This window comes from Lynx canadensis, chromosome A3 (assembly GCF_007474595.2).
Source record: "Lynx canadensis isolate LIC74 chromosome A3, mLynCan4.pri.v2, whole genome shotgun sequence".
Classification (NCBI taxonomy): Eukaryota; Metazoa; Chordata; class Mammalia; order Carnivora; family Felidae; genus Lynx; species Lynx canadensis.
Genome location: NC_044305.1, coordinates 26943122 through 26970787, shown reverse-complemented (window position 1 = coordinate 26970787; position 27666 = coordinate 26943122). Strand labels below are relative to the sequence as shown.

The window sequence follows — 27666 nt, the reverse complement described above, 5'->3', positions numbered from 1 at the left end:
CAGTGATCTCCCCTACATATTCACTGGATAATTCAGACTCAATACAGTCGTCACCTTCCCCCTGCTGCCTAAGAATGAATCACAGCCCTCTTGGTGGTACCAAAGCAGAGCTGAAATGTGATTTCCTCCCTTTCTTGGCACCCTCAACATTTACCGAGCTACTCTAGGATCCCATTTGCTTTCTTGGCCAGTGTCCTTTCCAGTACTCTGTTGCTCCCCAGCTCCTGCCTAACCTTCCCCTGTCCAGTGATGACGGCTCACAGACGAAAGACACACACGTGAGAAGGAATGCGTTTTTATGGAGAGGGTGTTCCAGAATGAGGGAAGAATTACTCCGGGGGGAGGTGGTATGGTTGGTGACGTTCAAATTTTAGAGTAGCTTGAAATGTTTGTAACTGACAGGTTGGAGTCGGAGTCATAATCCTTCACATTGTTAGAACGGGCTCTCTTCACAGACAGTTTCAGGCAGCACTTTTGATCACTTGGGCAGGTTAAGTATTGAATTTCATTTTTTCTGCAGGTGTTTCTGCACATGCCGTGGTACAGCTGGCATGGAATCCAAGGCTCTTGGCTGTTGCCATAGTAGGATCTGAACAGGTCACCTGGGGAAAACATAGCCATGTTTAGTGTTCTTGCAGCAGTGATAACAGGAGTGGGGAAGCATGATTTCGAGAGAACAAGCCCTGAGAGTATTAACAGGATCCGGAGTCAAAACCACCTTGGTTCAAATGCGGGTTCCGACATTATAACTCGTCATCCTTTAGCCAGATACTTTGGTTGGCTAGCCCACCGTTGCATTGTTTTCACAATGGGTGTAACAACGTTTGTGATGTTAGATTAGCATATGTAGCGTGCTCAGAAAAGTAGCTGGCACATAGTAAGAAGTAATTAAATATTAGACACTGTTGCTGATATGAAAGGCTTTTCCTGAGGGTCCAGGGTTTCAGGGGCACACACTGGACGTGTTCTCAAGTGTCCGTACAGAGGTACGCTTCTCACACAGAGCTCCGTCAGGGGCGTGCAGGGCACGCACATTCCAGCCCCTGCGCGCCTTTGTCCTTTGAAGCATTTGAGCAAACACATACCACACACGTTTCTCTTTGTACCTTGGCCCCACAGAAACAGATGCTGCGTGTACCTGGGGAGCACACGCTGGAGCACACGCACAGGCACGAGTGCACACGTCGGCATCCACACATATATTGAGCATATACACATGTGCTCACTGTACAAACCTCTGCCACGCGCTTTCCACAAATGGCTAAAGCCCCTCACTGACCACTGATAGCTATATATCAGTCATCCAAATACGTGCACGTGTACATGGGCTCCTCGGCTGGAAATACCCCAGTGACAAAGTTCCTGACACTCACTCAGCTTTCTATAATTGCTAGTCATCAATAGATTTAGTTACTTATTGCAACTTTCAAAGGCAAAGGAGCCATTAGAAAGAAAACAGGGGCACCTGGGTGGCTCAGTCGGTTGAGCGGCCGACTTCGGCTCAGGTCCTGATCTCGCGGTCCATGAGTTCAAGCCCCACGTCGGGCTCTGTGCTGTCAGCTCGGAATCTGGAGCCTGCTCCGGATTCTGTGTCTCCCTCTCTCTCTGCCCCTCCCCCGATCATGCTCTGTCTCTCTCTGTCTCAAAAATAAATAAACGTTAGAAAGAAAACAGTACTAACAGTCATATCATACGTCCAGCTTCAACCATGTGTCAGGCATTTTACAAATGATATCTCATTGAACCTTCATAAAAGCTTATTGTTACTGCTATTCTTTAGATGAAGACATTGAAGCTCAAAGAGAAATCTTGTTCTGTCCACATTTCTACAGTGTTGCACTTGACCCAGCCTGGGATTCAATTCTTCTCTATTTGATACTAAGCCCATGCTCTTTCCTCTCTGTGTGACATTGCCTCCCTATATGAGAGGATTTCTAGGACAGGGTGGCGTCTTCCTGCGTGATGTCTTTAGGCATAAGGACATCTTCAGCTATCAATAGATAGTCCAGACTCCATAGCTTCACATTCAAGAACCTTTTCTTTTTTTTTTTTTTTAATTTTTTTTTCAACGTTTATTTATTTTTTGGGACAGAGAGAGACAGAGCATGAACAGGGGAGGGGCAGAGAGAGAGGGAGACACAGAATCGGAAACAGGCTCCAGGCTCTGAGCCATCAGCCCAGAGCCTGACGCGGGGCTCGAACTCACGGACCGCGAGATCGTGATCTGGCTGAAGTCGGACGCTTAACCGACTGCGCCACCCAGGCGCCCCTCAAGAACCTTTTCAACCACCCACCCATCCCCTCATTTCACATCCATTTATCAGCACTCACTCTGTGCCAGGCCACGTATTCAGTGCTAAGCGCACAGAGGTCTCCAGTGCCCACCCACATTAATAAAAATTGGACAAGCAAATTTGACATTGTTTTCTGTCTGGCAAAAAGAACATTCTGTTAATTTTGTGTCAACAGAAAGCAGGATGTCCCAAGTCTAGGTGAAGTCAGATAATGTGAGGGGAAAGAAAGTATAAAGTACTCTGTCTTAATGGCAGACATCCCATAGCATCTGGGCACTGATATATATATATGGACTTCCCCAGAAATTGGCTCTCCAGCCCATGGAAGGCACGCAATTGCTGCGGCATCAGCCAGCCTGCTGGTTAACCAGAACAAGGAGGTAAAAAATGGCACCCCTTCATCCATGTTCCAACATCAGGGTACTGCTGCATTTCCTACTTTAATCCTTGCCCCCATTATGGAACCCCTCCCTCTCTTGGCATCATCCTACTTACAAAAGGAGGAGGTCTGCAGGGCCCTGCTAGAGTGATACTCACACTCTTCTGGCTAATATTTGAACTGGTGGACTTTTATTTTCTCCCAAATCCAGTGGATGGGAGCCAGGGCACCCAAGGTCACCTCCATCACCAGAAGATGGATAGGAACACAGATAGCAGGAATGAGGATCAGGCAAGCTGCCTTTCCCTCACTCTCCACATGGGAAGCAGGTCAAGGCAGACCCAGGAGGATTCTGCTTACAGTGGCTAAACAAACAAACAAAGGTTTTGTTATAGGTATTTCTAGTTTCTCAGTCCTGCAGCTATGCTAACCCTATATAGTTCCCTGCCATTTCAAATTGTAATATCCACATTCATTTAATGTCACCTTCGATCATCCTTCCATCTCCAAATTGAAGTTAAAGATCTGCTTTTAAATATCAGCTTTGCCTCTGACCCTCTGTACTCTGTACCCAGTCTCCCCATGTCAGGAATGGGAATGAGAGAGTTTGCACCAGATCAGGAAATCTCAACTGTGTTTTTGAAGGAGGAGGTTAATAAGATGGGTCATACTTTATAATAACTTGGGGAGTTGTTAAGTATACTCACATCAAGTCTCTAGAGATTGTGACTTGACAGGTCTGAGAAGAGGCCAGAGGAGGGGTGCTGTGCATGAGTTTCCCAGAAAATACGGGCTCCTGCCTGAAGTGAGAGCTACAACCCTGCCTGACCTTCTCGCATCCACCCATAGACATGGCCCGGCTCATTCACTGACTTTGGACTTGTATTAAGGGCAAATTAAAATATCATAAATCAAAAAACAAAACATATGCTCTAGACTCTAACAGCTCCATACACAGCCAAAAGCAATGTTATACATGATTTCTTTGCCACCTGTGCACCCCAAACATGATCCTTCCCCACCCAACTTGTAAGGTTCTTTATATATATATATATATATATATATATATATATATTTTTTTTTTTATATATATATTATATAAAATATATAAATAAATATTTAAATATATAAAAATATATAAATTTTAATATATAAAATTTTAATTTTATAGATTAATTTTAATTATAAAATTTATTTAATTATAAAATTATGTATTAAATTTAATTATAAAATTATATATTAAATTTAATTATAAAATTTTAATCTATAAAAATTTATATATATTTATAAATTTATATATTTAATAAATATACAATATATAAAATATAGAATATTTATTTATTTATATATTAGGCATAAGTCATTTATATGTATTCATTAATTCATTCAATAAACGTACTCTGTGCAAAGCACTCACCTCAATACTAGGAATACATAAGTTGCAAAGACAGAGTCTCGACTTTCAAACACATTAATTTCCTAAGTATATGTTTTGGGGTGATGAAAGGAAAAAAATGACTTTGGTTACCCCAGAAAAGTTTGTCCAGAACAGTTCCTGCCCATGAACTGCCAGGTGAAAGTATCAAATAGTTATTAGGGAGGCAGCACTATGTACAACTTGTGAAGCATGGAATACTTGTCTTCCTTTGTTGTTATCTGCAAACTTCCCTGTGGTTTTTACCACTGTTCCAACATGGGGACTGAACTTTACAGAACATGAGGACAAGTGTCTCTCAGGTGAAGAGGATGAAACAGAGTGAGAAATAAGGGGTAGGAGAAGGTGAAGCAGGGAGAGGGTGGGAAGGGGAAAGAGAAATAAGAGAGGGAGGAGAAAACAGTAATTCTGAATTCAGTGCCAAGAAAAGAGACAACCTTGGCTCTCTGTGGGGCTGGGATGAGATTATTGCCGTGTCTTTCTGTACATGTCAAAGTTTTTTTTTTTTTTTTTAATTTTTTTTTAACGTTTATTTATTTTTGGGACAGAGAGAGACAGAGCATGAACGGGGGAGGGGCAGAGAGAGAGGGAGACACAGAATCGGAAACAGGCTCCAGGCTCTGAGCCATCAGCCCAGAGCCTGACGCGGGGCTCGAACTCACGCACCGCAAGATCGTGACCTGGCTGAAGTCGGACGCTTAACCGACTGCGCCACGCAGGCGCCCCTGTACATGTCAAAGTTTAAGAAGAACCACTTAAGGACATTCCAGCCTCCCAGTTTCATTTTTCCTCACTGCCTACAGTTATATTTATTGCTTTTCGGTGCTCCCCCCCTCCCCCAATCACACCCAAGAAACTTTTTTAAGAATTTGAAAATAGTTACCAGATTATTTTCACGCAGCATTCACTCTCCCCATTTCAACAGCCACGGCTCTGCTCTGATGAATGCAACTGTCTTACTCAAGCTTAATCACCCCCCAAACTCAGGCTAAGCCAACCCCTGCCTGGACACACCCCACATATGCCCAGCTTGAATAACACACCTACTTGAACAAACAGCTAACTCCAACTTGCAGCTCTGTCTCTTCTCTAACCACCTAAGGCTCAGTTATAAAATTTAACACAAACAGGATACTAGCCAAGCCACCCAACCCAATTCACAGCATTAATCCAAAACACAACCCCACCACCAGCTTCACCCTAACTTTCAGTCCTACCCAACTCCGCCCTCAGCTCCATTCAGCAAAAATAGCCTTCCCTCTCCAGACTACACCAGAACATCAATCCAGACCAATCCTATAAACAGAATTGCTTACCCCCTCCTCATGCCCACTCATTTTTCTAATATTACTCTCTCTCTAAGGTCATATACCACCCCCACCACAACTCATTCTCCCAAACTACCATTGATTCATCTGATAGCTCCCCAACTTGGATCCAATCTCGCACACCAAACACATGAATCAATCTATCCTCCCAGTGACAGCACTACCTAAAATGCCTCATGCTTCGATACTCCACTAGCCCAGGAGAGAAGAAGCAACGACCTCTTAAATTTGTCTTGGCAGAGCGGAACCAGGGGAGATCTTGACATGAGATGGACCTTGGGAGTAACGTTCCCAACCTGTCTGAGACCAGAAAGGCTTTAGGTAGTGCCTGTGATATGTGAGTGGGAGTCATCTCAGAGGTCATCAAGATAACAATACCACACGCAAGACCCCAGAACCTTTGAGAGAGGCCTGAGTTACCTGGAGTCTTAGGAACCAGGATCAGGAGGATGGAAATGGTCATTAAATAGGGCTTCATGACTGACATGTCCTGAGAGAATGGAGGGCTCAGGTGCAGAGGAAGGAACAGAGATCACTGCAGCAGCGTGATGCCCTGCCTTTATTAGTTTTGGGAATGGGCCAGGGTTGTGTGCAGTGAACTAAGAGGGATGAGACATACCTGAGGTCAGCCAGACAGAAGGATCACATGCATCACATGTCTCAGCTGGGCACTCTGTGAAAGTGTGGGAGATGTGCCAGCGGCACCCATGTTGAGGTGGGCCTTCCTTCCCAGAAAGAAACAAAGCCAAATTAGAGGCAATTGGCATTTTGTGTGAGACAAATTTGAATGAATGAATGAATGAATGAATGACTCAAGCAAGCAAGCAGTGAGAAAGTAATACATAATTATAAGAAATAAGGAATCCTTCCTTAAACATTTGTCTTTATCCTCCTGACAGTAGAGTGTTTCCCTCTCTCAGAAGTACTTACTGTATGTCCAATCCTGTCCTCGGCATCATGGACTAAAAAAAGAGAAGGAGAAAGGGAAGGGGGCTGGGGGGAAGGCACTGATGAAAGAAAAGATGGGGAAGAAAAACTGAAGGGGAAAGTATAACTGGGGGAAGGGAGGAAAAGACATCAGGCAAAAATAATGGCAATTCATATTTACCATGAATCTACCATGTGTCAGTTTCTGTACTGAATACTGTGGTCTAGATATGAACACTTATGACAACACTGTGAGGTTAGGTAATATTTTCTACATCACGGATGAGGACAAGAAAGTTTGAAGAGGTGATGTAACATGCCTAAGCCACCCATCTTATGAGACATAGAGCCTAGATTAGAAATGATAGCTGTCTGAAAGTATGTGCCTTTGGAGTTTTTCGTTCTTCCAGTGAGTGGAAAGACAGAAATGAGAGATAAGGCAAAAACATAATCAACTGCTAAAAATCAGAGAGTAATTCACTATTCAAGACAATAAGTTTAGTCTGAGGAATTCAGTGCTCATCGCCTGAGAAATGAGAATGAAAGAATTTTTTAGAAGAAGCCACACTGACTCCAGTGAATCATGTGGGAGATGGATGGGTGGGATCCAGTCTTTTGAATGGAAATCTGGAAATGAGTGAAAAGGTTCTTTTCAAAAGTCTAGAATAGTATTGCCACATCTTGCCACAACAAGGCAAATGGAACAGGACTAGTCCTCCCAAAGGTAAATGGAGTTATACTAGCCCTCCCACTAAAGCAACTGTAATACTTGAAAAAACAGAGAAAGAGTAACTATTTCAGTTACTGAATTCAAGACAGAGCAGAAATGAAAAGGCAACCTACCATGGGAGAAAACGTTGCAAGCCACATATCTGATAAAGGGTTAATATCCAAAATATAAAAGGAACTCATACAAGTCAATAAAAAAAATAATAATCCAATTAAAAAGTGGGTAAATAACCTGAGTAGACATTTTTCCAAAGAAGATGTTCAAATGGCCAACCGTCACATGAACAGGTGCTCAACATCACTAATCATCAGGGAAATGCAAATCAAAGCCATGAGGTATCACCTCACACCTGCTAGAATCACTATTATCAAAAAGACAAGAGGTAACAAGTGCTAGTGACGATGTGGGGAAAAGAGAACCTTTGTGCACCGTTGGTGGGAATGTAAATCGGTACAGCCATTATGGAAAACAAATGATTCAGCAATTCCACCTCTAGATATACACCTGAAAGAAATGAAACCACTATGTCAAAGAGCTAACTGCACTTCCTTCCATGTTCATTGCAGCATTATTTACAGTATCCATGAAACAACCTAAGTGTTCATCAACAGATAAGTGAAAAAAGGAACACTCAAAGAAAAGCCCATGCCTGGCCAAAGGATTGGGGAAAGGGTAGCCTAACAACAGAAGCCGTCTTGGCAATACTCCGCCTACTCCAGCCTAACACTAATGGGAAAATCTCACTCTTCTTTTCCCCATGGTTTCACAAGGCTTTCACCCCCTACCCATGGTGTTCACCCCCTCTCTATAGAAGCAGTGCTCAGGCTTCCTCACCAAGTGATGTTGGTGGGGACATATGGGGAGTCTTTCATCTCCTGAATGGCAGAAGCAGGAGTGGCTGTGATTCCCTTGTGGAGTAGTGTCCGCTAAGCTCAGGGGGCAGCTGAGCTTCTATCTCCATCCACCATCAACAGAGACTGAGTAACGTAGTGTAAGTCAGGGCTAGTGTAAGTACTTTCACATTTGCCCCACCCTGCTTTGCCAGGATAGTAGCAGCAGGATCCAAAGGGGAGGGTGAATATATACGAGTGCCCAGCCTTCAAGCTAGATCTCAGCAGAGGATTTCCTGCTAAGAAGAAGAAAGAGGAGAAGGTGGAGGAGGAAGAGGAGGAGGAGGAGGAGGAGAATAACTCAGAGTCTCAGAATATTATATCCAAAACTTTCAGAACGTAGTTTTTAAAACTCATTCTTGCCAAGAAACAGGAAGATAACAACACGAATGGCAGAATAAAACAGTGAGTAGACACCAATACCAAGATGAATCAGATGTTGGGATTTTCTGATAAGAATTTTAAAGCATCCATCATACAATATTTCAAGAAGCAATTAATAATCATTTTGAAACAAATAAAAAGGAAATTTGGCACACACACAAAAATAGAAACTATAAGAAAACATCTGGATAGGGCGCCTGGTGGCTCAGTCCATGAAGCGTCCGACTTCGGCTCAGGTCATGATCTCGTAGTTTGTGAGTTCGAGCCCCGAGTTGAGCTCTGTGCTGACAGCTCAGAGCCTGGACCCTGCTTTGGATTCTGTGTCTCCCTCTCTCTCTGCCCGTCCCCTGCTCATGCGCTCTCTCTCTCTCTTTCTCTCTCTCTCTCTCTCTCTCAAAAATAAATTTTAAAACATTAAAAAAGAAAAGAAAAAACCTGGATAGTAGACAAGAAAAATATAATTACTGAAGTTTTAAGAATTTACTGGAGGCATTCAATGGTAGAGTGGAGATGACAAATGACATAATTGGTGAACCTAGGGAAAGGTCACTAAAATTTACCCAATCTGAGCAACAGAGGGAAATAGATTGAAAAAAAAATGAACAAAGTCTCGAGCACCTGTGGGACAATAACTAAAATCCATATCATCTAAGTCCCAGATGAGAGGAGAGAGAGAATGAGACTGAGAAATGTATGTGAAGAAATAATGGCTGAAATACTCCCAAATTTGGGAAAAAGCATAAACCTACAGATTTAAGAAGCCAAGAAAATCCCCAATAGGATAAACCTAACGGAATCAATGCCTAGTCACATTACAATCAAACTTCTGAAAACTGAATACTAAAAAAAAATTTTTTTAAGCAGCTAAAGATTAACTTCCTTTGGTAGACCATAGATTTGAATGATAAATGAGTTTTCATCTGAAACTGTGGAGGCCAGAAGCAGGTGATATAACATTTCTCATGTACTGAAAGAAACGCAATGTCAACCATGTATTCTGTATTGGACAAAAATATTCTTCAGGAGTGGAGAGGAAATAAAGGCATTCTCAGACACAGGGAAACTAAGAGAACTTGTAGACAGCAAGCCAACCCTGAAAGAGTAGCTAAACAGAAGGGAAATGATAAGAGAAGAAGGCTTGAAAGTTTAGAAAGGAAAAAAAGAACACTAAAATGGGTAAACATAGAGGTAAACATAATAGACCACTCTAATTCTCATTAGTTTCTTATCATATTTGATGGTTGTAACAAAAATTATGATGTCATTTGACATAGTGCTCAATACATATAGAGAAAATAATTAAGACAATTAAATTTTTTTAAGGTGAGAAGACTAAAGAAACTTAAATGGAAGTAAGATTACTGCATTTCACTTGAAATGGTAAGATGTTTATGCCAGCAGTTTGTGATAAGTTATATATGTATATATATATATGAAATATGAAATACATTCATGAAATTCATATACATATGAACATGAAATATACATATGAAATATGTATATTTCAATCACTGTGAAAACTGTATGAAGCAATATGCTAAAAAAAGAAAAAACACTAGGGGCGCCTGGGTGGCTCAGTTGGTTGAGCGTCCAACTTCGGCTCGGGTCATACCTCACGGTCTGTGAGTTCGAGCCCCGCATCGGGCTCTGTGCTGACAGCCTGGAGCCTGCTTTGGATTCTGTGTCTCCCTCTCTCTCTGCCCCTCATGCTTATGCTCTGTCTCTCTCTCTCTCTCTGTCAAAAATAAATAAACATTAAAAAAAATTTTTTTAAAGAAAAAACACTATAAGCAAAACTAGATCAATCCTAAACATCGTTGAAATAACACACAGGTAGTTTAGAAAAGAGAAAGCGTGGAAACAAACAGAAAACAAATAGCAAAAACTGGAACACTTAAGCCCCAATATATCAATAATTACCATAAATGTAAAAGGTCTAGACTGACACTAGTAAAAAGGGTGGGGTCAAGAATGCTGAAATTTCACCTCTCCATAAAAGCAATGAGAACACAGGCAAAATGGTCAGAATCAACTTTGTTAGAACTCTGAAAATTAACCGAAGGCTTGTTAAATGCCTCAGAGCACTTATTTAAGAAAAAAGGCAGACACAGTGAGACAGTGAGTTTTCTAGCATTTTCCTTTACCCCAGTATCATCTCCCACTCCCAAACTCAGAGTCTTGAAAGTGATAGCCTGCATTCTTAGTTCTGGAAAGAACAGAACCGACCTGATTCACAAAGAACTGTCATTATTTGATCTGTCTGGTGGCTCCCTGGAAAACTGGTTTGAAAGACTTGACTTTATTTCACTTGACTCAGAACTGACTGGTAAAGACCCTACTAGGGGCCATTTGTCAAAAAAAAAAAATTACAGGCATATATTTTAGTCAGAGCTGCCTGAGGAGGTAAATAACAGTTGAGGGAAAAAATAGATTAATCAAACAGCTTCGGAGGAAAGGCTGGAGAGTGAGATGTACATATGGGCTTTGAAAAACTCTGACGCATTCACACATGCAAAGAAACAAGGAAGTATGACTCATACATGGGAAAAAACAATCAATAACAAGTGTTCTAGGGGAAGCCCATACATTGAATCTTGTAGACAAAGGCTTTAAATAAGCTATTTTATTTAAATAAGTCCAAACAAGGAAAGACACCATGTCTAAAGAACTAAAGAAGACAAAAATAAAGAAGACAGAAGACACCCATGTCTATGTACTACCCAAAGTGATCTACAGACACAATGCAATCTTCATCCAAGTTCCAGCAATTAAAAAAAAAAAAGAGGGGCGCCTGGGTGGCGCAGTCGGTTAAGCGTCCGACTTCAGCCAGGTCACGATCTCGCGTTCCGTGAGTTCGAGCCCCGCGTCAGGCTCTGGGCTGATGGCTCAGAGCCTGGAGCCTGTTTCTGATTCTGTGTCTCCCTCTCTCTCTGCCCCTCGCCCGTTCATGCTCTGTCTCTCTCTCTGTCCCAAAAATAAATAAACGTTGAAAAAAAAAATTTAAAAAAAAAAAATAAAAAATAAATAAAAAAAAAGAAATATGCATTCTAAATTTCATATGGAATCTTAAGAAACCCTGAACCACCAAAAATAATCTCAAAAAAGAGCAAAGTTGGAAGCCTCATACTTTCTGATTTTAGAACTTGCTACAGAGCTACAAAGCAGTGCATTACTAACATCACAGACTTATAGACCAATTGAACAGAATAGAAAGCCCAGAAAGGTATCCTCATGTGTATGCTCGGGTAATTTTTGACAAGGGTGTCAAGACTGTTCAATGGCGGAAAGAATCGTTTTCTCAATAAATGGTGTGGGGAAAACTGGATATCGATATGCAAAACAGAAAAATTAAGTTAGCCCTACCTTTTACATATGCAAAAATTCAAAACTGATGAAATACCTAAGTATAGGAACTAGAACTACGAAATTCTTGGAAGAAAACAGGGAGAAAGCTTCGTGACATTGGAATGTGCGATGATTGTTTTTGGATATGACAGCAAAAGCACAGATAACAATAGAAAAGTGGGTATGTTGGACTTGATCAAAATGCAAAACGTTTGTGCATCGAATTATTATTAAAAATTGAAAAGCTAACCCATGAAGTGAGAGAAAATATTTGCAAATCATGTATCTGGTAAGGATATTAATAAGGCATAGAGTAGTAATATCTGGATTATCTATAGAACTCCTACAACTCAACAGATCCCTGATTTAAAAATGGGCAAAGAGTGGGGCACCTGGCTGGCTTAGTTGGTTGAGCATCCGACTTCGGCTCAGGTCATGATCTCTCGGTTTGTGAGTTTGAGCCCTCTGTCGGGCTCTCTGCTGACAGCTCAGAGCCTGGAGCCTGCTTCAGATTCTGTGTCTCCCCGTCTCTTGGCCCCTCCCATGCTCATGCTTTGTTTGTCTCTCTTTGTCTCTCAATAATAAATAATCGTTAAAACATTTTTTTAAATAAAAAAATAAAAATAAAAATGCACAGAGAACTTGAATGGACATTTTTCCAAAGAAGATATACAAATGACCAAGAGCACATGAAAATAGGCTCAAAATCACAAATCAGTAGGGAGATACAAATCAAACCCACAATAAGCTATCACTTCATACCCATTAGGGTGGTTTTATTTTTATTACTTTTTTTTTCAACTTTTGAAACAAAAGCATTTAATCTCAAATGGTGGTCCTGTCTGTGTAGATACACGCCTGTCCACATAACAGAAGTTGGATGGTGTGCGACTACATTCACTCTGAAAGCTCTGTGATGACACGTGGCGATGGTGATGACCTCATTGTGATGAAACGATGAAATGATGCCTTTTTTTCCCAGCGGCCCGTCTCTGAGCTGAGTAGTTCAAATCTGATAGCGAGCGAGTTCTCAGATCTGTACTTAGTGTCTTCAAAGATGGGCAATCTGAATTGTTGCTCTGGTGATATGTTCATGAAGATCTTCTTAATGCTGTCTGCTACGAACTGGATAGTTAACTCTCCCTCAAACAATTTTTTCTCATCGTTTAAAATTTCCTCTCTTCAACTGGCCATACAGAGTTATAAATATGTTTTCTAGTTTTGTTTCATTCCTCGATTTCTATTTTTGGTTGTTCTACCAAGCTAGCCGCCTTGATTTTTTCCCCCCTCCATTTAGAAAAATGGACTACATCCTATTGTATCCTGCAGCCCTTACTTGTCACCACTAGGTATTCCTAGGGGAAAACATACAACCGTGTCTATTTTTTTAAACATAATTTATCATCAAGTTGGCTAACATACAGCATATACAGTGTGCTCTTGGTTTTGGGGGTAGATTTCGTGATTCATTGCTTATATACAACACCCAGTGCTCATCCCAACAAGTGCCCTCCTCGATGCCCATCACCCATTTTCCCCTCTCCCCCACCCCCTCAGGATTTCATTTTTAAAAAATGAAAATAACAAATGTTGGCAATGATAAGATTGGAACTTTATATGCTGCTGACGGGAATGTAAAATGGTGCAGTCCTATGGAAAACAATATGGTGACTCCTCAGAAAGTTAAGCATAGCATTACCATATGATCCAGCAATTCCAATATACTTCAAAAAAAAAAAAAAAAAGAAAGCATGGATCCAAACAGATGTTTGTACACTCATGTTCATAGCAGTATTATTCACAACAGCCAAAAGGTGGGATAAACAAAATGTTATGTATACATACAATGGCATATTATTCAGTCTTAAAGAAGGATAGAAATTCTGACACATGCTACAACATGAATGAATCTTGAAGATATTATGGTTAGTGAATTAAGCCAGTCACAAGAGGACAAGAGGGAAATATTGTATGTTCCCACTTACATACTAGAGTAGTCAAACTCATAGAGACAAAAAGTAAAGTGATTACTTTTACTTTCAGAGGGTGGGGGGGTGGGGAGAAGGGGAGAGTGGGGAGGGGAGTTCGTGTTTAATGGGTACAGAGTTTGTCTACTGCTAATGCTATTCGAGTCAGGTGTAACTTTTTGACCTAGCTGTTCAGTGGCCAGATCCAAAATGAGAAGTGAACGTGACTGCCTTGCCGTGAATAGAAGATACTCATCCTCAGGGTGCCATAGCTAATATTTCTATTCCCAATGCTGACTTAATACAGTTCACTAATAAACCCATATGAGAGACACATGGGGAAATATAAAAGCATATTATGCAATAGTCACTCCTCACGAGATTTTAGAGGCTATGTTGTCACAAACATAAAATCAGCCAACCAGCCGCACTCATAGCTGTAAATGCGAGCTCTACATTAGCCACCGGTCTTAAAGTGAATACCTCTACTGACAGTAAATATGTGTGTGAGGCCTGCATACTATTTGGATGAAGAAAGTCTTTCTAATATCAGCGAGAACTAAAATATCACATGGAAACGGATTGCTAGTTTATTAGAGTCATTGCAGTTGCCCCAACAATTTATGTAATTCCTTGTAGAACTTATACCAGATGAGACGAGCTATCTGAAGGAAATGAATTTGCACAAAAGTGTCTACTAAGGTTTGGACTGGGGAAATTGAAGTTTTGTTACTTCTGTCCAGGGACTCCTATTCACAGTTTCAGATATGTGCAACTCTCCCAGATTGGAAAACTGGAAATCAAGGAGAGCTAAGAAAAGCACCGTAGGAATATGGGGATTACCCCATGAGATTATTCCCATACCCCAATTCTATGCATACATAGCTTTTCATGCCTTCTAACCAGCAATATCATTCAAACAAAATGAATACACTGAAAGCCTTGGAATTATACCACCCCTGTATAAGGACCAAATCAGTAAGTAATACAAACATGTGCCGTTTGTCAGAACATTACATGCAACAGCTAAGTTACATCAAGGAAGCCCACTGAGGCCCACATTACCTAGGACCTGGTGATAGCTGAATATTGTAGAAGTTCTGCCATCAGAAGGTAATAAATACTGTTCAGTAATAGTATATATGGTTTCTAGAATGCCAGGAGTGTTGCCATTGGTTAAAGCAGATGCTCAAATAATAAGCAAAACCTTACTGAATTTATCATCCCAATCTTTGGAATTCCTAAACATCTAGAATCCAGAAGATGAAGTCACTCTACTTCTATGGTAAATCAGAGGATCTGTAAGAACTTACAAACACCAATAACTTATCACGCTCCTTATCAGCCCCAGTTTTCCAGAGAAGTAGAATACATGAACTTTACCCTAAAGAATTCTTTGGCAAAATTATATCAAACCGCTAGTTTATGGTGATCAACAGCCTCACCTGTTTCTGTGAAAATTAAGGCCAACTCCCATTTGCAAGTATGGTATTTCTCCCTTTGAGTTAAGGTTTGGAAGTTCGATGAATTTAGAGGTTAAGGATAACCCCTCACCTGATAAAATGGAAAGAAAACACTTCAGATAGAAAGGATTTGCTTGTTTCCCTAGGCTCATTCCGCCATCGTGTGGCCAGATGTATACACAGTCCCTTAAAAATGAGTTTATCCTGTTTATAACCTAGCAATCTTTAGTCTCCATATTTAAGGCCTCTAGGAGAACCAAATGAACTGTATTTCTTAGTATTACTGCTGCTAATATGAATCAACTTTACTTGAACATAGTGGCCTTTATCATTCTGGAAAATATTTACAGAGGGGCCAAAAGGACCAGGATCGAACTCAAAGAGCCATTAAGTACTATTTTAGAAAGAATCAGAACCAGGACTGGAATTACAAACTCTTATCCTGTAGAAATACTCATCAACAACTTAATACGTTGGGGCAATTGTGGAAACATATCATTCAAAGGTAAACAGGATGGAATCATAGTCGACCACAGGAGTAGCAGTCGGAACAAAACTAGAATGAAATTGAGGCAGAATTTGGAATTGGACAGCTTGAAATGAAGTTCTGTGGCCACAAAATATGGCTAAAGAACCGCCCCAGGCCCTCAGCTGTAAACCCAAACAACTAGCTATTCAACAATCACAGGATACACTTGTTGGTGCTGAACTACGGGATTGTACCTGCTTATGGGAACAACTGGTATTGGGCATGGAGCCGTCTATGGAAAGATTACAGGATAATGTAAAAAGGTTGGTCATACCATAGATACGAGAGCGGAAAGTTGGGATTTGCAGACTGAAACTACTGAAAGCTGAACCAATGTAACTAATTAGACTAAAGGAGGGAAGTTTTCTCCTACACTGATGTGGAAGAAGTGTGTTCGATGGATCCCTGTCGTTCAAGGACGTGGGGACACAGAAGACAGGCGCTATAATCCAAATGTTACTGTTGATACTGAAAATGTTAGAAATGGCAGATTGGGCATATTTGTCCCCAGGATTTAGAACAAACAGCCCATTTTCTTCCACTAATATCTTTATAGGTACCCTCCATTGAGCACCTCATAATCAAATTTTAATGATCAGTAGTATAAAATATTGTGTCATTTTGGAAGGATCACTTGGGAAGATGAGACTATTTCTGTGGGCAGTGATTTAACTTGTAGGAATAATTGATGGATATTGACCGGAAATATATTGGCCCATGCAAGAAAAATGTCTACAGAAAGCTTTAGACAACTGAGCCCCACATGTTGATGGTACATTAGGTATCAGTTGGGTTAAGCTAAAAGGAGAGCTGAAGAATAACTCTCACACTGTAGAGCATTTAGAAAACCAAGCTACTAAAACTAATCAACAGTTTGATAAAGCAGAATTCTTTGTTTTTTTAATTTTTAATGTTTATTTATTTTTGCGAGAGAGAGCAGGGGAGGGGAATTGAGACAGGGAGACACAGAATCCAAAGCAGACTCCAGGCTCTGAGCTGTCAGGCATCCCCGATAAAGGAGAATTCTTACGCATAGATAATCAAGAATCTGCTTTAAGGGGGCGCCTGGGCGGCTCAGTCGGTTAAGCGGCCCACTCTTGATTTCATATCAGGTCATGATCTCAGAGTTCGTGAGTTTGAACCCTGCATCGGGCACTGTGCTCACAGCGCAGAGCCTGCTTCAGATCCTGTCTCCCTCACTCTGCCCCTCCCCTGCTTGCTCTCATTCTCTCTCTCAAAAATAAATAAATGCTAAAAAATAAATAAAAATAAAAATTATTTTAAAAAAAATTTTAAAAAGACAGGGCGCCTCGGTGGCTCAGTCGGTTAAGCAGCTGACTTCAGCTCAGGGCATAATCTCGCGGTTCGTGACTTGAAGCCCCACATCGGGCTCACTGCTGTCAGCAGAGTCTGCCTCGGATCCTCTGTCTCCCTCTCTCTCTGCCCCTCCCCCCCCAAAATAAATAGATATTTTAAAAAATTTTTTAAATTAAAAAAAGAATCTACCTAAACTATACATTGTTAAAATGATATTTTCAAAGGCTATTTACCTAAAACCAATATTCTTTTAATTTTTAAAAATCATCCTATCATAATATTAATTATGGCTTTAGTATGTATACTTCTTTGGGCTTGTTGGATATATAGAATATTAATTAACAGTTCAAAGAGAAATCAGCACTACAGTGCAGATTGTATGGAGAATCTGCTACTACAAAACAGTATCAAAAGAAGAAATGGGGGGCGCCTGGGTGGCTCAGTCGGTTAAGCGTCCGACTTTGGCTCAGGTCACGATCTCGCGGTCAGTGAGTTCGAGCCCCGCGTCGGGCTCTGGGCTGATGGCTCAGAGCCTGGAGCCTGCTTCCGATTCTGTGTCTCCCTCTCTCTCTGACCCTCCCCCGTTCATGCTCTGTCTCTCTCTGTCTCAAAAATAAATAAACATTAAAAAAAATAAAAAAAAAAAAAAAGAAGAAATGATTGTAGGGAAACTGAGTTTAATAGACCCTTACTGGGGTATGTTGAAACATGGGACTAATCTTATGTGCCACATACGCTGTCAGGAGCAAACCCAAGAGGTAATATAAAGAATCATAAAGAATAGAACATCAAAGCAAGACTGGTTAGGAATTATAAAAAACAGGATGTGATGGTAAACTCAGTGTAAATACCAATGCAAATTGGATATCTGCTGTTTACTAAAAGTAAACCATGGTTTAGCTTAAGTATTTTTATTATTCTATTTACCCTTCTATTAGATTGTCCACAAGAAATCATTATTTTCTTAGCTGTGCCACTAAAATTTAAAATATACATGCTTGAGTTATCAAAATATAGTATAAATTAGGAAGTTTACCATTTCTTAAAGAATGTAAGAGCTTTACAACAATTTAACCCATATGTCCCCTCCCAAATTATACCTTGTTTTGGTCATGTTTTTACAGCTTAAAACCATGTGGTATAAGTGGGGCCTGGGGGCTCAGTTGGCTAAGTGTCTGACTTCGGCTCAGGTCATGATCTCACAGTTCATGGGTTTGAGCCCCGCGTTGGGCTCTGTGCTGACAGCTTAGAGCCTGGAGCCTGTTTCAGATTCTGTGTCTCCCTCCCTCTCTGCCCCTCTCCTGCTCACACTCTGTCTCTGTCTCTCTGAAAAACAAATAAACATTGAAAAAAAATTTTTTTTAAAAAAACTTGGTTTTAATATTACTGTTTTATATACCTACCGTTCATTCAGATTTGCTCACAACTTTTTCAATGAACTATCTTACCAAAGTGTATATACTACATTCAGTGAAATACACAAATAAAAAGTGTACAACACAGGAATTACCCCAAGGTGAATACACTGTGTAAACCCCACTTAGGTCAAGAAATATGATATTATTTCCAACTCAGAAGCCCTGATTTTGTTCCTACCCTGTCACTGTCCACACAGCTCTCACCAAAGTTAATCACACTCCTGAATTTAATTCTGTCATAGATTCACTAATTGGATTTGCCTGTTTTTGAACTTTATATAAATGGAATCCTACATAACTAGGCTTTTGTGTCTGGTTCATCATTATGTTTGTGAGAGTCACATGGTGATAGGCCTTGGATATTTTCCAGTTTGGAGTCATTTATGAATCATACTACTATGAACACTATGATTTAAAAAAATTTTTTTTTAATGTTTATTTATTTTTGAGACAGAGCATGAGCAAGGGGAGGGTCAGAGAGAGAGGGAGACACAGAATCTGAAACAGGCTCCAGGCTCTGAGCTGTCAGCACAGAGCCCGACGTGGGCCTCGAACTCACGGACGGCAAGATCATGACCTGAGCTGAAGCCGGACGCCCAACCGACTGAGCTGCCCAGGCGCCCCTGAATACTACTGTTCTTGCTCACATCTTTTTATGCACATATATAGGCATTTCTGTTGGAGAAATTGATAGGTCATAGATAAACATGTGATGACCTTTTCTACCTACGGTCAAATAGTTCCCAAAGTGGTTGTACCATTTTAAAACATCCCACCAATATTTGATATTGTCAGTCTTTATTAATTTTAGCCATTCTGGTGTTCATGTGTAATGGTAGCTCATTGTGGTTTTAATTTGCACTTTTTCAATAACCAGTATGATTGAGAGCCTTTTCTTATGATCATTGGTCATTTGGCTATTCTACTTTGTGAAATGTCTGTTCAAGACTTTGACCTTCTTTTCTCTTGCAGTATGGTCTGAATTTTTCTTAATGATTTGTAAGAAATGTTTATGGAGCTTGGATACAATATCTTTGTTGGTTATATGTTTTAAAAATAGCTTCCATGACTTTTCTTTTCTCTATCTTATTGACATCTTTTTGTTCAACAAGTGTTCCTAATTTTAATGAGGTCAAATCTGTCTCTTTTCCTTTATGGTTAGTATATTCTATGTCCTGTTTAAAAATCTTTACTTATGTTTAAAAAAAAATCTTTACTTATGCTAAGATCATAAACATATTCTCTTATGTTCCTTCTAGAAAGTTAGTAAGAAGGTTTTACATTCTTATTGAGATCTATAATCCATATGGAATTGATTTAGGTGGATGGTGTGAGATTTTTTTCAATATGGATATCCAATTGATAACGCGCCATTTATTGAAAACATTATCCTTTCTTCCTTACTCTGCTGTGACATTTTTCTCAGAACTCCACTAGTCATGGATGACTAGGTCTATTTCTGGACTCTATTTTGTTTACTTAGTTCATTTATCTTTGCCTCAATGTCACACTTTCCTAATTACTGTAGCTTTATGATAAATCTTAGAATATCAGAATTTAAATCCTACGACTTTGTTCTTCAAGATTATCTTGATTATTCTTTGCCCATTTGTGTCTGCAAATCTTTGAATCAGCTTGTCAATGCACATAAAGAGAAAACACATGGGATTTTTATTGTGGTCACACTGAATCTACAGATCAGTTTGGAGAATACTGACATCATATAGGAGGTGAGGTTTTACTCTTCTTGAATTGATCTCTATTTGTTTCCCACATAGAAATCTTGACTTTCTTTGGCTTTGTTCCTAGTTACTTGATGTTTTTCTATTCCATTGTAAATGTGTCTTTTCTTTTACCTTTATTCTCTTTTTTTGGCAGAATTTTATGTGTGGGCGCATTGATTTAAATAACTTTTCTCAGAAAGGGAGAAAATACCTTGAGTAGTCCTAATGACTTTTTCCCCAGCTTTATTGAGATACAATTGATGTACAACATTGTGTAAGTCTGAGGTGTAGAAGACAATGATTTGATACTCTTATATATTGCGGAATGATTACCACTGTAGCATTAGCTAATGCCTCCATCCTGTCACATAGTTACCCTTTTTCTGTGGGGTAACATTTAAGATCTACTCCCCTAGTAACTTTCACGTCACGTATACGATACTGTATTGTTAACTTTAGTCACCATGTTGTACATTAGATGTCCGGAACTTATTCATCTCATGACTGGGAGTTTATACCTTTGGACCACCGTCTCTCCATTTCCCCTCACCTGCCCTCAGAACCCTGGTAACTACCATTCTACCCTTGGTTTCTACTGTATACTCTTCCTTCACTCGCCAATTGTGGTTGATCTTGTAGCAAGAAAAGTTATTAAGCTTTCCTGTTAATTCTACTAATTTACTTCTAGATACTTCTTCATTTTCTGCAAAGGCATGGAGATAAGAATGAGCGCCTACCTCCCAGGACTGTTGTGAGGATAATAAGGATAATGATGACGATTGCTAGCAATAAATGAACACCTACTGTTTTTCAAGAGTTCTCCTCCTTCCAAAAGAACCACTTTCAAAAGTGGAATGAAACACAGGCTGTAGTGTCATATTGTCCTCAGCTTCTTGGATGTAAATGTAGTCAGAAAACCTAGAAGCTGAGGAGGATGAATTGCTGGCCCTGGTGAGTATTTATGACGGAGATGCATTTGCAAAAAACAAACAAACAAACAAACAAACAAAAACCAAGAATCCCTCCAAGGTGGAGACACCAGGATCTATTTAGACTTTTCACAAAATCTGAAGGCATTTTTGAGCGCTATTTGCTTCTGCAAACACTTAGACAACCTGCTGTAAGAACACCATGACAGCGTGGTCCTGTTTGCCTGGACGGAATTTCTTTCTTTCTTCTTTTCTTTTTTTTTAATGTTTGTTTATTTTTGAGGGAGAGACAGAGACAGAGACAGAGGGCGAGCGGGGGGAGGGCAGAGAGAGGGAGACACAGAATCCGAGGAAGGCTCTAGGCTCTGAACTGTCCACACAGAGGACGCGGGGCTCAAACTCACGAATCATGAGATCATGACCCGAGCGGAAATCCGAGGCTTCACCCACTGAGCCCCCCAGGCACCCTGCCCAGATGCAACTTCTTAAGGAAGAGACCCTAGCTGAATATTGTCTCTCCTTTTGACCTCAAGATGGGTTCTCAGAAAAAAGTGCAGAGGATAGCTCAAGCCCCTTTGGAGGACCTGCCAGACCTGATATAAACAAGAGGAAGTTGTGGGTGAGAGCCCCACACAGGATGTGGAATCACGGTTGAGTCTGAGCCAGGAAATCTTGGACTTGGATCAAGCTCAGCAGATAAAATGCTTTAATGGTAACTTGTTCCTGTGCAATATCTGTTTGTGTGAGAAGGTGGGTGGTGAATGAGTGAATGCATGTACTTTTGGAAGTGCAGGCATGCGTACTTCAAAGGCTGTCCGAAAGACTACTTTGAAATCCAGATCAGAGATGGCCAAGTTCAATGCCTCAACTGCCCAGGACCCAGGTGCCCTTTGGTGGCCACTCTGGGTCCGGTCAAAGAACTAGTAGAAGCAGAGTTATTTTCCCGTTATGATCGCCCTCCCCTCCAGCCACCGCGGACTCGATGGCAGATGTGATGTCATGTTGCCAGCTACCTGAAATGTGGGAGCCTGGCTGCACAAAGGACATCTTCCCTGGCTGCAACTTTGCTTTCTGTACCTTGTTCAGGCTGACGCTACCATGTGGGATCTCTCAACATAAGGTGACTGCAGAAAAATTAAGTTTTATGAAATGAGTACTTGCAAGCAGGCGAGGCCAGTAAAAGACTTTTGGAACAGAGGTGTGGTAAGAAGGCACTGGAAGAGATGGAAAGTAAGAAGTGACGAGAAAAGAATTAAGAAACCTGCCCGTGTTGTGAGACTCCCATGGAGAAATTAGATGGATATAACAAGATGGCTTGGATGCAATGTTTCTGTTGGGTTGAGTTCTTTCTCTAGAGCAGGCCCTTATGAACACTTCACTGATCCTGATTCCCCATGTCTTAACTGGTTGTAACAGTTAACACAGGCTGTGGATGTTAATGGAGATATTTGGGAAGATGAGATTGAAGACTAGTTACCTCCTACTGCACAAGATGTGAAAGTGGAATAGTTTAGCTTAGTTTTATTAAATACGCAAAGTAACTTCGTAGAAGTTTTAGGGGGCCATTCATTCACTCTTCCTATGTAAAAGATATGGAAGGGGGCGCCTGGGTGGCTCAGTCGGTTAAGCGTCCGACTTCGGCTCAGGTCACGATCTCGCGGTCCGTGAGTTCGAGCCCCGCGTCGGGCTCTGGGCTGATGGCTCAGAGCCTGGAGCCTGTTTCCGATTCTGTGTCTCCCTCTCTCTCTGCCCCTCCCCCGTTCATGCTCTGTCTCTCTCTGTCCCAAAAATAAATAAACGTTGAAAAAAAAAAATTTAAACTTGTCAAATCACTATGTTGTGCACCTGCAACTAACGTAACACTGTGTGTCAACTACATTCAAATAAAAATAAATAAATAAAAATTAAATATTTGTTTTCTTCCCCAAGCGTTAGGTAATGAGATGGGGTCATGAGTTAGACATATAGACCTGCTTGCCTCTGAGAAGCATCCCTCTAATATATTTTACGTGAGCCCCTTTGGTACTACTTAAAATGGAGGTGGGTAAGAAGCCTTATTCAAATTGTGCTGAGAACCTCATCTCATTTATTCCATGTTACGTCCCTTCCAACCTAGATTTCTGCTAAATTAGTTCTCTTTGGAGGGAGCCCTTTATTCTGTAACTGACTGGATGGCCTAGCTTCATTTTGATCTACTGCTTTTCAGAATAGAAATTTATAGATAATTTTTAAAAATATTTTAATATCAATAAAGACTGTGAGTCACTTCTTTATTTCTTAGTGGTGCATGGTCCCTGGTTTTGAGTCAAGTCTAGAATTTAATGAGAGTGGCTCAGAAGAAGTTCAACCCCATTCCTCTTTCCTGGGAAGTAAAGCCTAGATTCGGAACAATTTGTCCCTTTGCTGTCTTTTGTTCTATATTCTCTCCCTTTAACCTCACCCTACCTTCTGTTGGTAAGGACAATTTTAATATTATTTCCAGCAGGACAAAGTTCCATTACCTCTGCTAGAATATGACAAAACCTATTATATTCTCGAGCTAAACTTTTTGTTATCTGCTTTTTTATCCTGTCTGCATCACTGTAGTTCCAATCTTAACTTTCTGAATTCTTTTTAAAAGTTGCTTTTTAATGAACTATAGGGATTTGGCTTCCTACTTTTTTTTTACAATAGCTGTTTTTTGGGGGGGGGGGGTAATTTGGGCCCAGTACTTAGATCTCTATTGGGGGTTTTGTTTGCTTTTTGAAAAATTGCCTTTCCTTATGGTTTGATGAGTGCCTTGGTAGCAAAATAAAGATTTTTTTGAGAACGAGGAGAATTCAGCTACATCCATGAACATGTTCTTTTTTCCTATCCCATCCCTGAAAATTGGGGAATCATTTTTTAACCATTTTATGTGTGTATATGCAAAGAATCAGCAAGAACTGTGTCTAGATTGTTAGCAAGGATGCTTAATCTTAAAAATAAAAACAATTTCTAAAAATTGTCATTAAAAAAAGACAGAACAGATGTAAGCTTTGCTCTATGGAAGCCACCAAACATCTCCATCTTTTTTCCCTGCTAGCAGAGAGGAGCTGAAGGAGGAGGGTCCTGGAAGCAGAGGGCAGACCTCTGTCTTGTTGAGGCTGGGTAGAGAATGCAGTGAGATTGTGACACCAAAGCGGGGAAGCACGGCCAACTTTCGTGAGTCCTTCCCGGGGTTGACCAGCAGGCCAGGTGCTGAGCAAGCTGCAGTTCAGGGTTATTTGGAGATCTGTCAGAACTCAGAAGCACAGAACCCCTGGCACTGAGGTATTCATAATCCATCCTTGGGTAAAGCCAAAGAGAAACATTATTCCTTCCCTTTCCTGTACTTCACTTTTGCTTAAGCAAGCTCACTTTCCCCATTAAAAGAGAATCGCAGAAACTACGATAAAGAGGTGATGTTGCCTATTCACTTTGCGTTTACCCAATTTATTAGTTTGGGCACTGAGTATCTCTGTGTCCCTAGCAGCAGATGCAAGGCCAGATCTAGCCCAAGGGCTAGCAAATACAAATTAGTAAGTAGTGAGAAGGTTGGATTGTGGGGGACTTTGAACACCAGATTAATGACTTTGGACTTTAGGCATAGCCTACAAAGTCCCAGCATCAAGGGGAAAAATGCAGTCCAGTGGAAAGAGCATGGGCTTTGGAGCCATATAGAGTGTGGAATGTGAGCCTTGGTCCTGCTGTTTAACAAAGGCCATAAAACAAAGGGCCCTTTGAGAGCAGTTGGATGTATTTTCTTATTCTTAACCAACTCAAACCAAAGCAACATTTATACAGTAACAGCCAAGCAAAATAGAAGACTGCATCAACAATTTATAAAAATTGCCAAAAGGTTTGGATATTACTAGAATGGTTAAGTGGGAAGACTGTGCTTCCACGTGATCATTGGTAACATGGAAAAATGCTTTTGATTTTCATGAGTTGACCTTATATCCAGCAAACCTGTTGAACTCTCTTCTGAATTCTCTTAGTTTGTTCTTTGATTGATTCTGTTGGTTTCTCCAGGTAAGGGGTTGTATCATCTGCAAATAATGACGATTATATCTCCACCTTTTCCGTCCTTGCACCTATTTCTTATTTTTCCTAATAGCATGGGCCATGTTCTCCCTTGTTACAGTAAACATTTGCACTGTTTCCTTCCAGTTCTAAATGGAATGTATCCAAAATTCCTTGTTTAAATATAACATTCTCCCCAAGAGTTTGACCTTTAGTCTTTAGCATGTTTAGTGAGTTCTTTTCTTCTAATTTCTTAGGATCTTCTACTATAGTTAGTTTTTTTTTTAATTTTTTTTTAACATTTATTTATATTTGAGACAGAGAGAGACAGAGCATGAACGGGGGAGGGGCAGAGAGAGAGGGAGACACAGAATCGGAAACAGGCTCCAGGCTCTGAGCCATCAGCCCAGAGCCCGACGCGGGGCTGGAACTCACAGACCGCGAGATCGTGACCCGGGCTGAAGTCGGACGCTCAACCGACTGAGCCACCCAGGCGCCCCTATAGTTAGTTTTTTTAATTTATAAAATACTTTCTCTGGATCATTTAAGGTAATCCTATAATCCTTTTCTGTTTATTAACAGAGAATTACATTGCTAGGTTTTCTGATATTATATCATCCTCACAATTTTAGATCTACCCTAATTAATCATAGTATATTTTTAACATATTCTTAAGTTTGATTATCTACGAATTTCATTTGCAATTCAAGCACATACATACAAAGGAAATATGGCCTATTGTTTTTCTGTTCTTTATCGTTGTCTGTGTTTGAAATCAAGATAATACCTCCTAAAATCATCTGGGCAGCTCTTACATTTCCTCTATTTTCTGGAACATCTTGTGTAAGACAGGAATTAATTGCTCCCTTAAAGTTTGCAAGATGTGAGATGACCATCTAACTCAACCATAATTAATGAATGTAAAAAGGACACATCTGAGAATAAAGGAAAGCATTATTAATAATTATGCTAGGGGAAAAGAGTGTGAACAAGGATGGTTTTAAGCAAAACAAACTAGAACTCAGTGTTAATGCTTTATGAGCATGAGACTTAGTGGGAGGAGAGCCTTCTGAGCACCATGCCAATGTCTTCATGCTTGGTTGATCTATTCAGGTTTATATTTCTTCCATTACTACTCTTGATAGATTGCTTTTCTTTGAAGTATTTTCAAAATTTATTATGCATTTTTGTTCATCCTAGAGCAAAGTGTTCTGGAAAGCTGGCCTGCCCAAACCATCATATGTGATTTTTATATCCCTTCAACCTCTTTCAATCTAGCCCGGTCCCCATTTTGTCACACACTGACTTGTTGAAGGCACTGGGCCCATTGTTCTTATGGTGACCCCTCCTCTGTTTTGTCTGGTATTCTTCAGCCTGTTCACCAATATATCACATCAATATGAGGTTGGTTCTAATGGTTTTATTGAATCAAAGTAATATTTTTTGCAAAAATGCCTCAGAGGTGAAGCTATGTTCTTGATATTGCAACACATCAGGGATCACTTAATATCTGCCTGTCACTCAGTACTCAGATTCACAACCAGATTAAAGTGATGAGTGTCTGATCTTTTTATCGGACAGTGCTGGTTTCCCCTTTTATATTGCAATTAATCCATATGTGCTACTTTTCCTATACAAATGTGTCATCCCATGTCAATCATACACCTAATGGATTTAACACAAATTATAGTCCTTGCCTGAGTCAATAAATTCCTTAGGATTTTCAGGATACAACTCAGTAAAATAGAACTTTCCCTCATCAACTAGAGCTATTTGATTACTAGAAATATAGCTCCTACTGGAGAGGCAGGATGACTACGTAATGCATTCAAATTAGTTACTGGTGTTCAAAGTAAGAAGTTTGCTTTGTGGCTGCCCTAAAGGGTGACATATGAGTCTTTCTGGTTATCCATCCTCTGAGTATCATTAGGCAATTATGTCTTTTCATTGATTCAGTGTATTTCAATCCATTATATTTGGCATGACGTTTGACGCCCAGATTATCATCACTTTAGGAAGCAGACATTTCTTCCAGCAGGAGCCTGTGTCCTTTTACATGCCTCATACTTTTTGTTTGTTTATTTATTTATTTATTTATTTATTTATTTATTTTTAATGTTTATTTTATTTTTGAGACAGAGAGAGACAGAGCATGAAAGGGAGAGGGGCAGAGAGAGAGGGAGACACAGAATCCGAAGCAGGCTCCAGGCTCTGAGCCATCAGCCCAGAGCCCGACGCGGGGCTTGAACTCACGGACAGTGAGATCATGACCTGAGCTGAAGTCGGACGCTTAACTGACTGAGCCACCCAGGCGCCCCGCCTCATACTTTTTAAAATATTGAAATAAAACTATAAATATTTATTAGTGTCTTAAATAAGTTCAAATAACAGGTATGATAACTAGTGCAATTTCAAAATCGTGATGAGCATAAGTGATATCTCAGCATATATACAACATCTTTAATATATGATTATTTTTCTTTCTTTTGGTGGTAAAGTCAGAGGAATAACTAATACTAGTGAATTTATTGTCCACATTCATAAATCAAGAAAATGCTTAAATTTCAATTAGAGCTTTTTTGAC

General features: G+C 40.2%; 1 protein-coding gene and 1 pseudogene across 1 annotated transcript; one reads left to right on the top strand and one right to left on the bottom strand.

Annotated features, from left to right (window-relative positions):
• Positions 1-279: 279 nt before the first annotated feature.
• DEFB116 (defensin beta 116) lies at positions 280-6392 on the bottom strand. Its single transcript, XM_032592764.1, has 3 exons — positions 6367-6392; positions 1466-1494; positions 280-602 (listed from the first exon to the last, which is right to left on the bottom strand). Exons 1-3 carry the CDS (start codon positions 6390-6392, stop codon positions 364-366), a joined length of 294 nt encoding a protein of 97 aa, XP_032448655.1. The 3' UTR covers positions 280-363.
• Positions 6393-21534: 15142 nt separating this feature from the next.
• LOC115509650 lies at positions 21535-22532 on the top strand (annotated as a pseudogene).
• The last annotated feature ends 5134 nt before the right edge of the window (positions 22533-27666 follow it).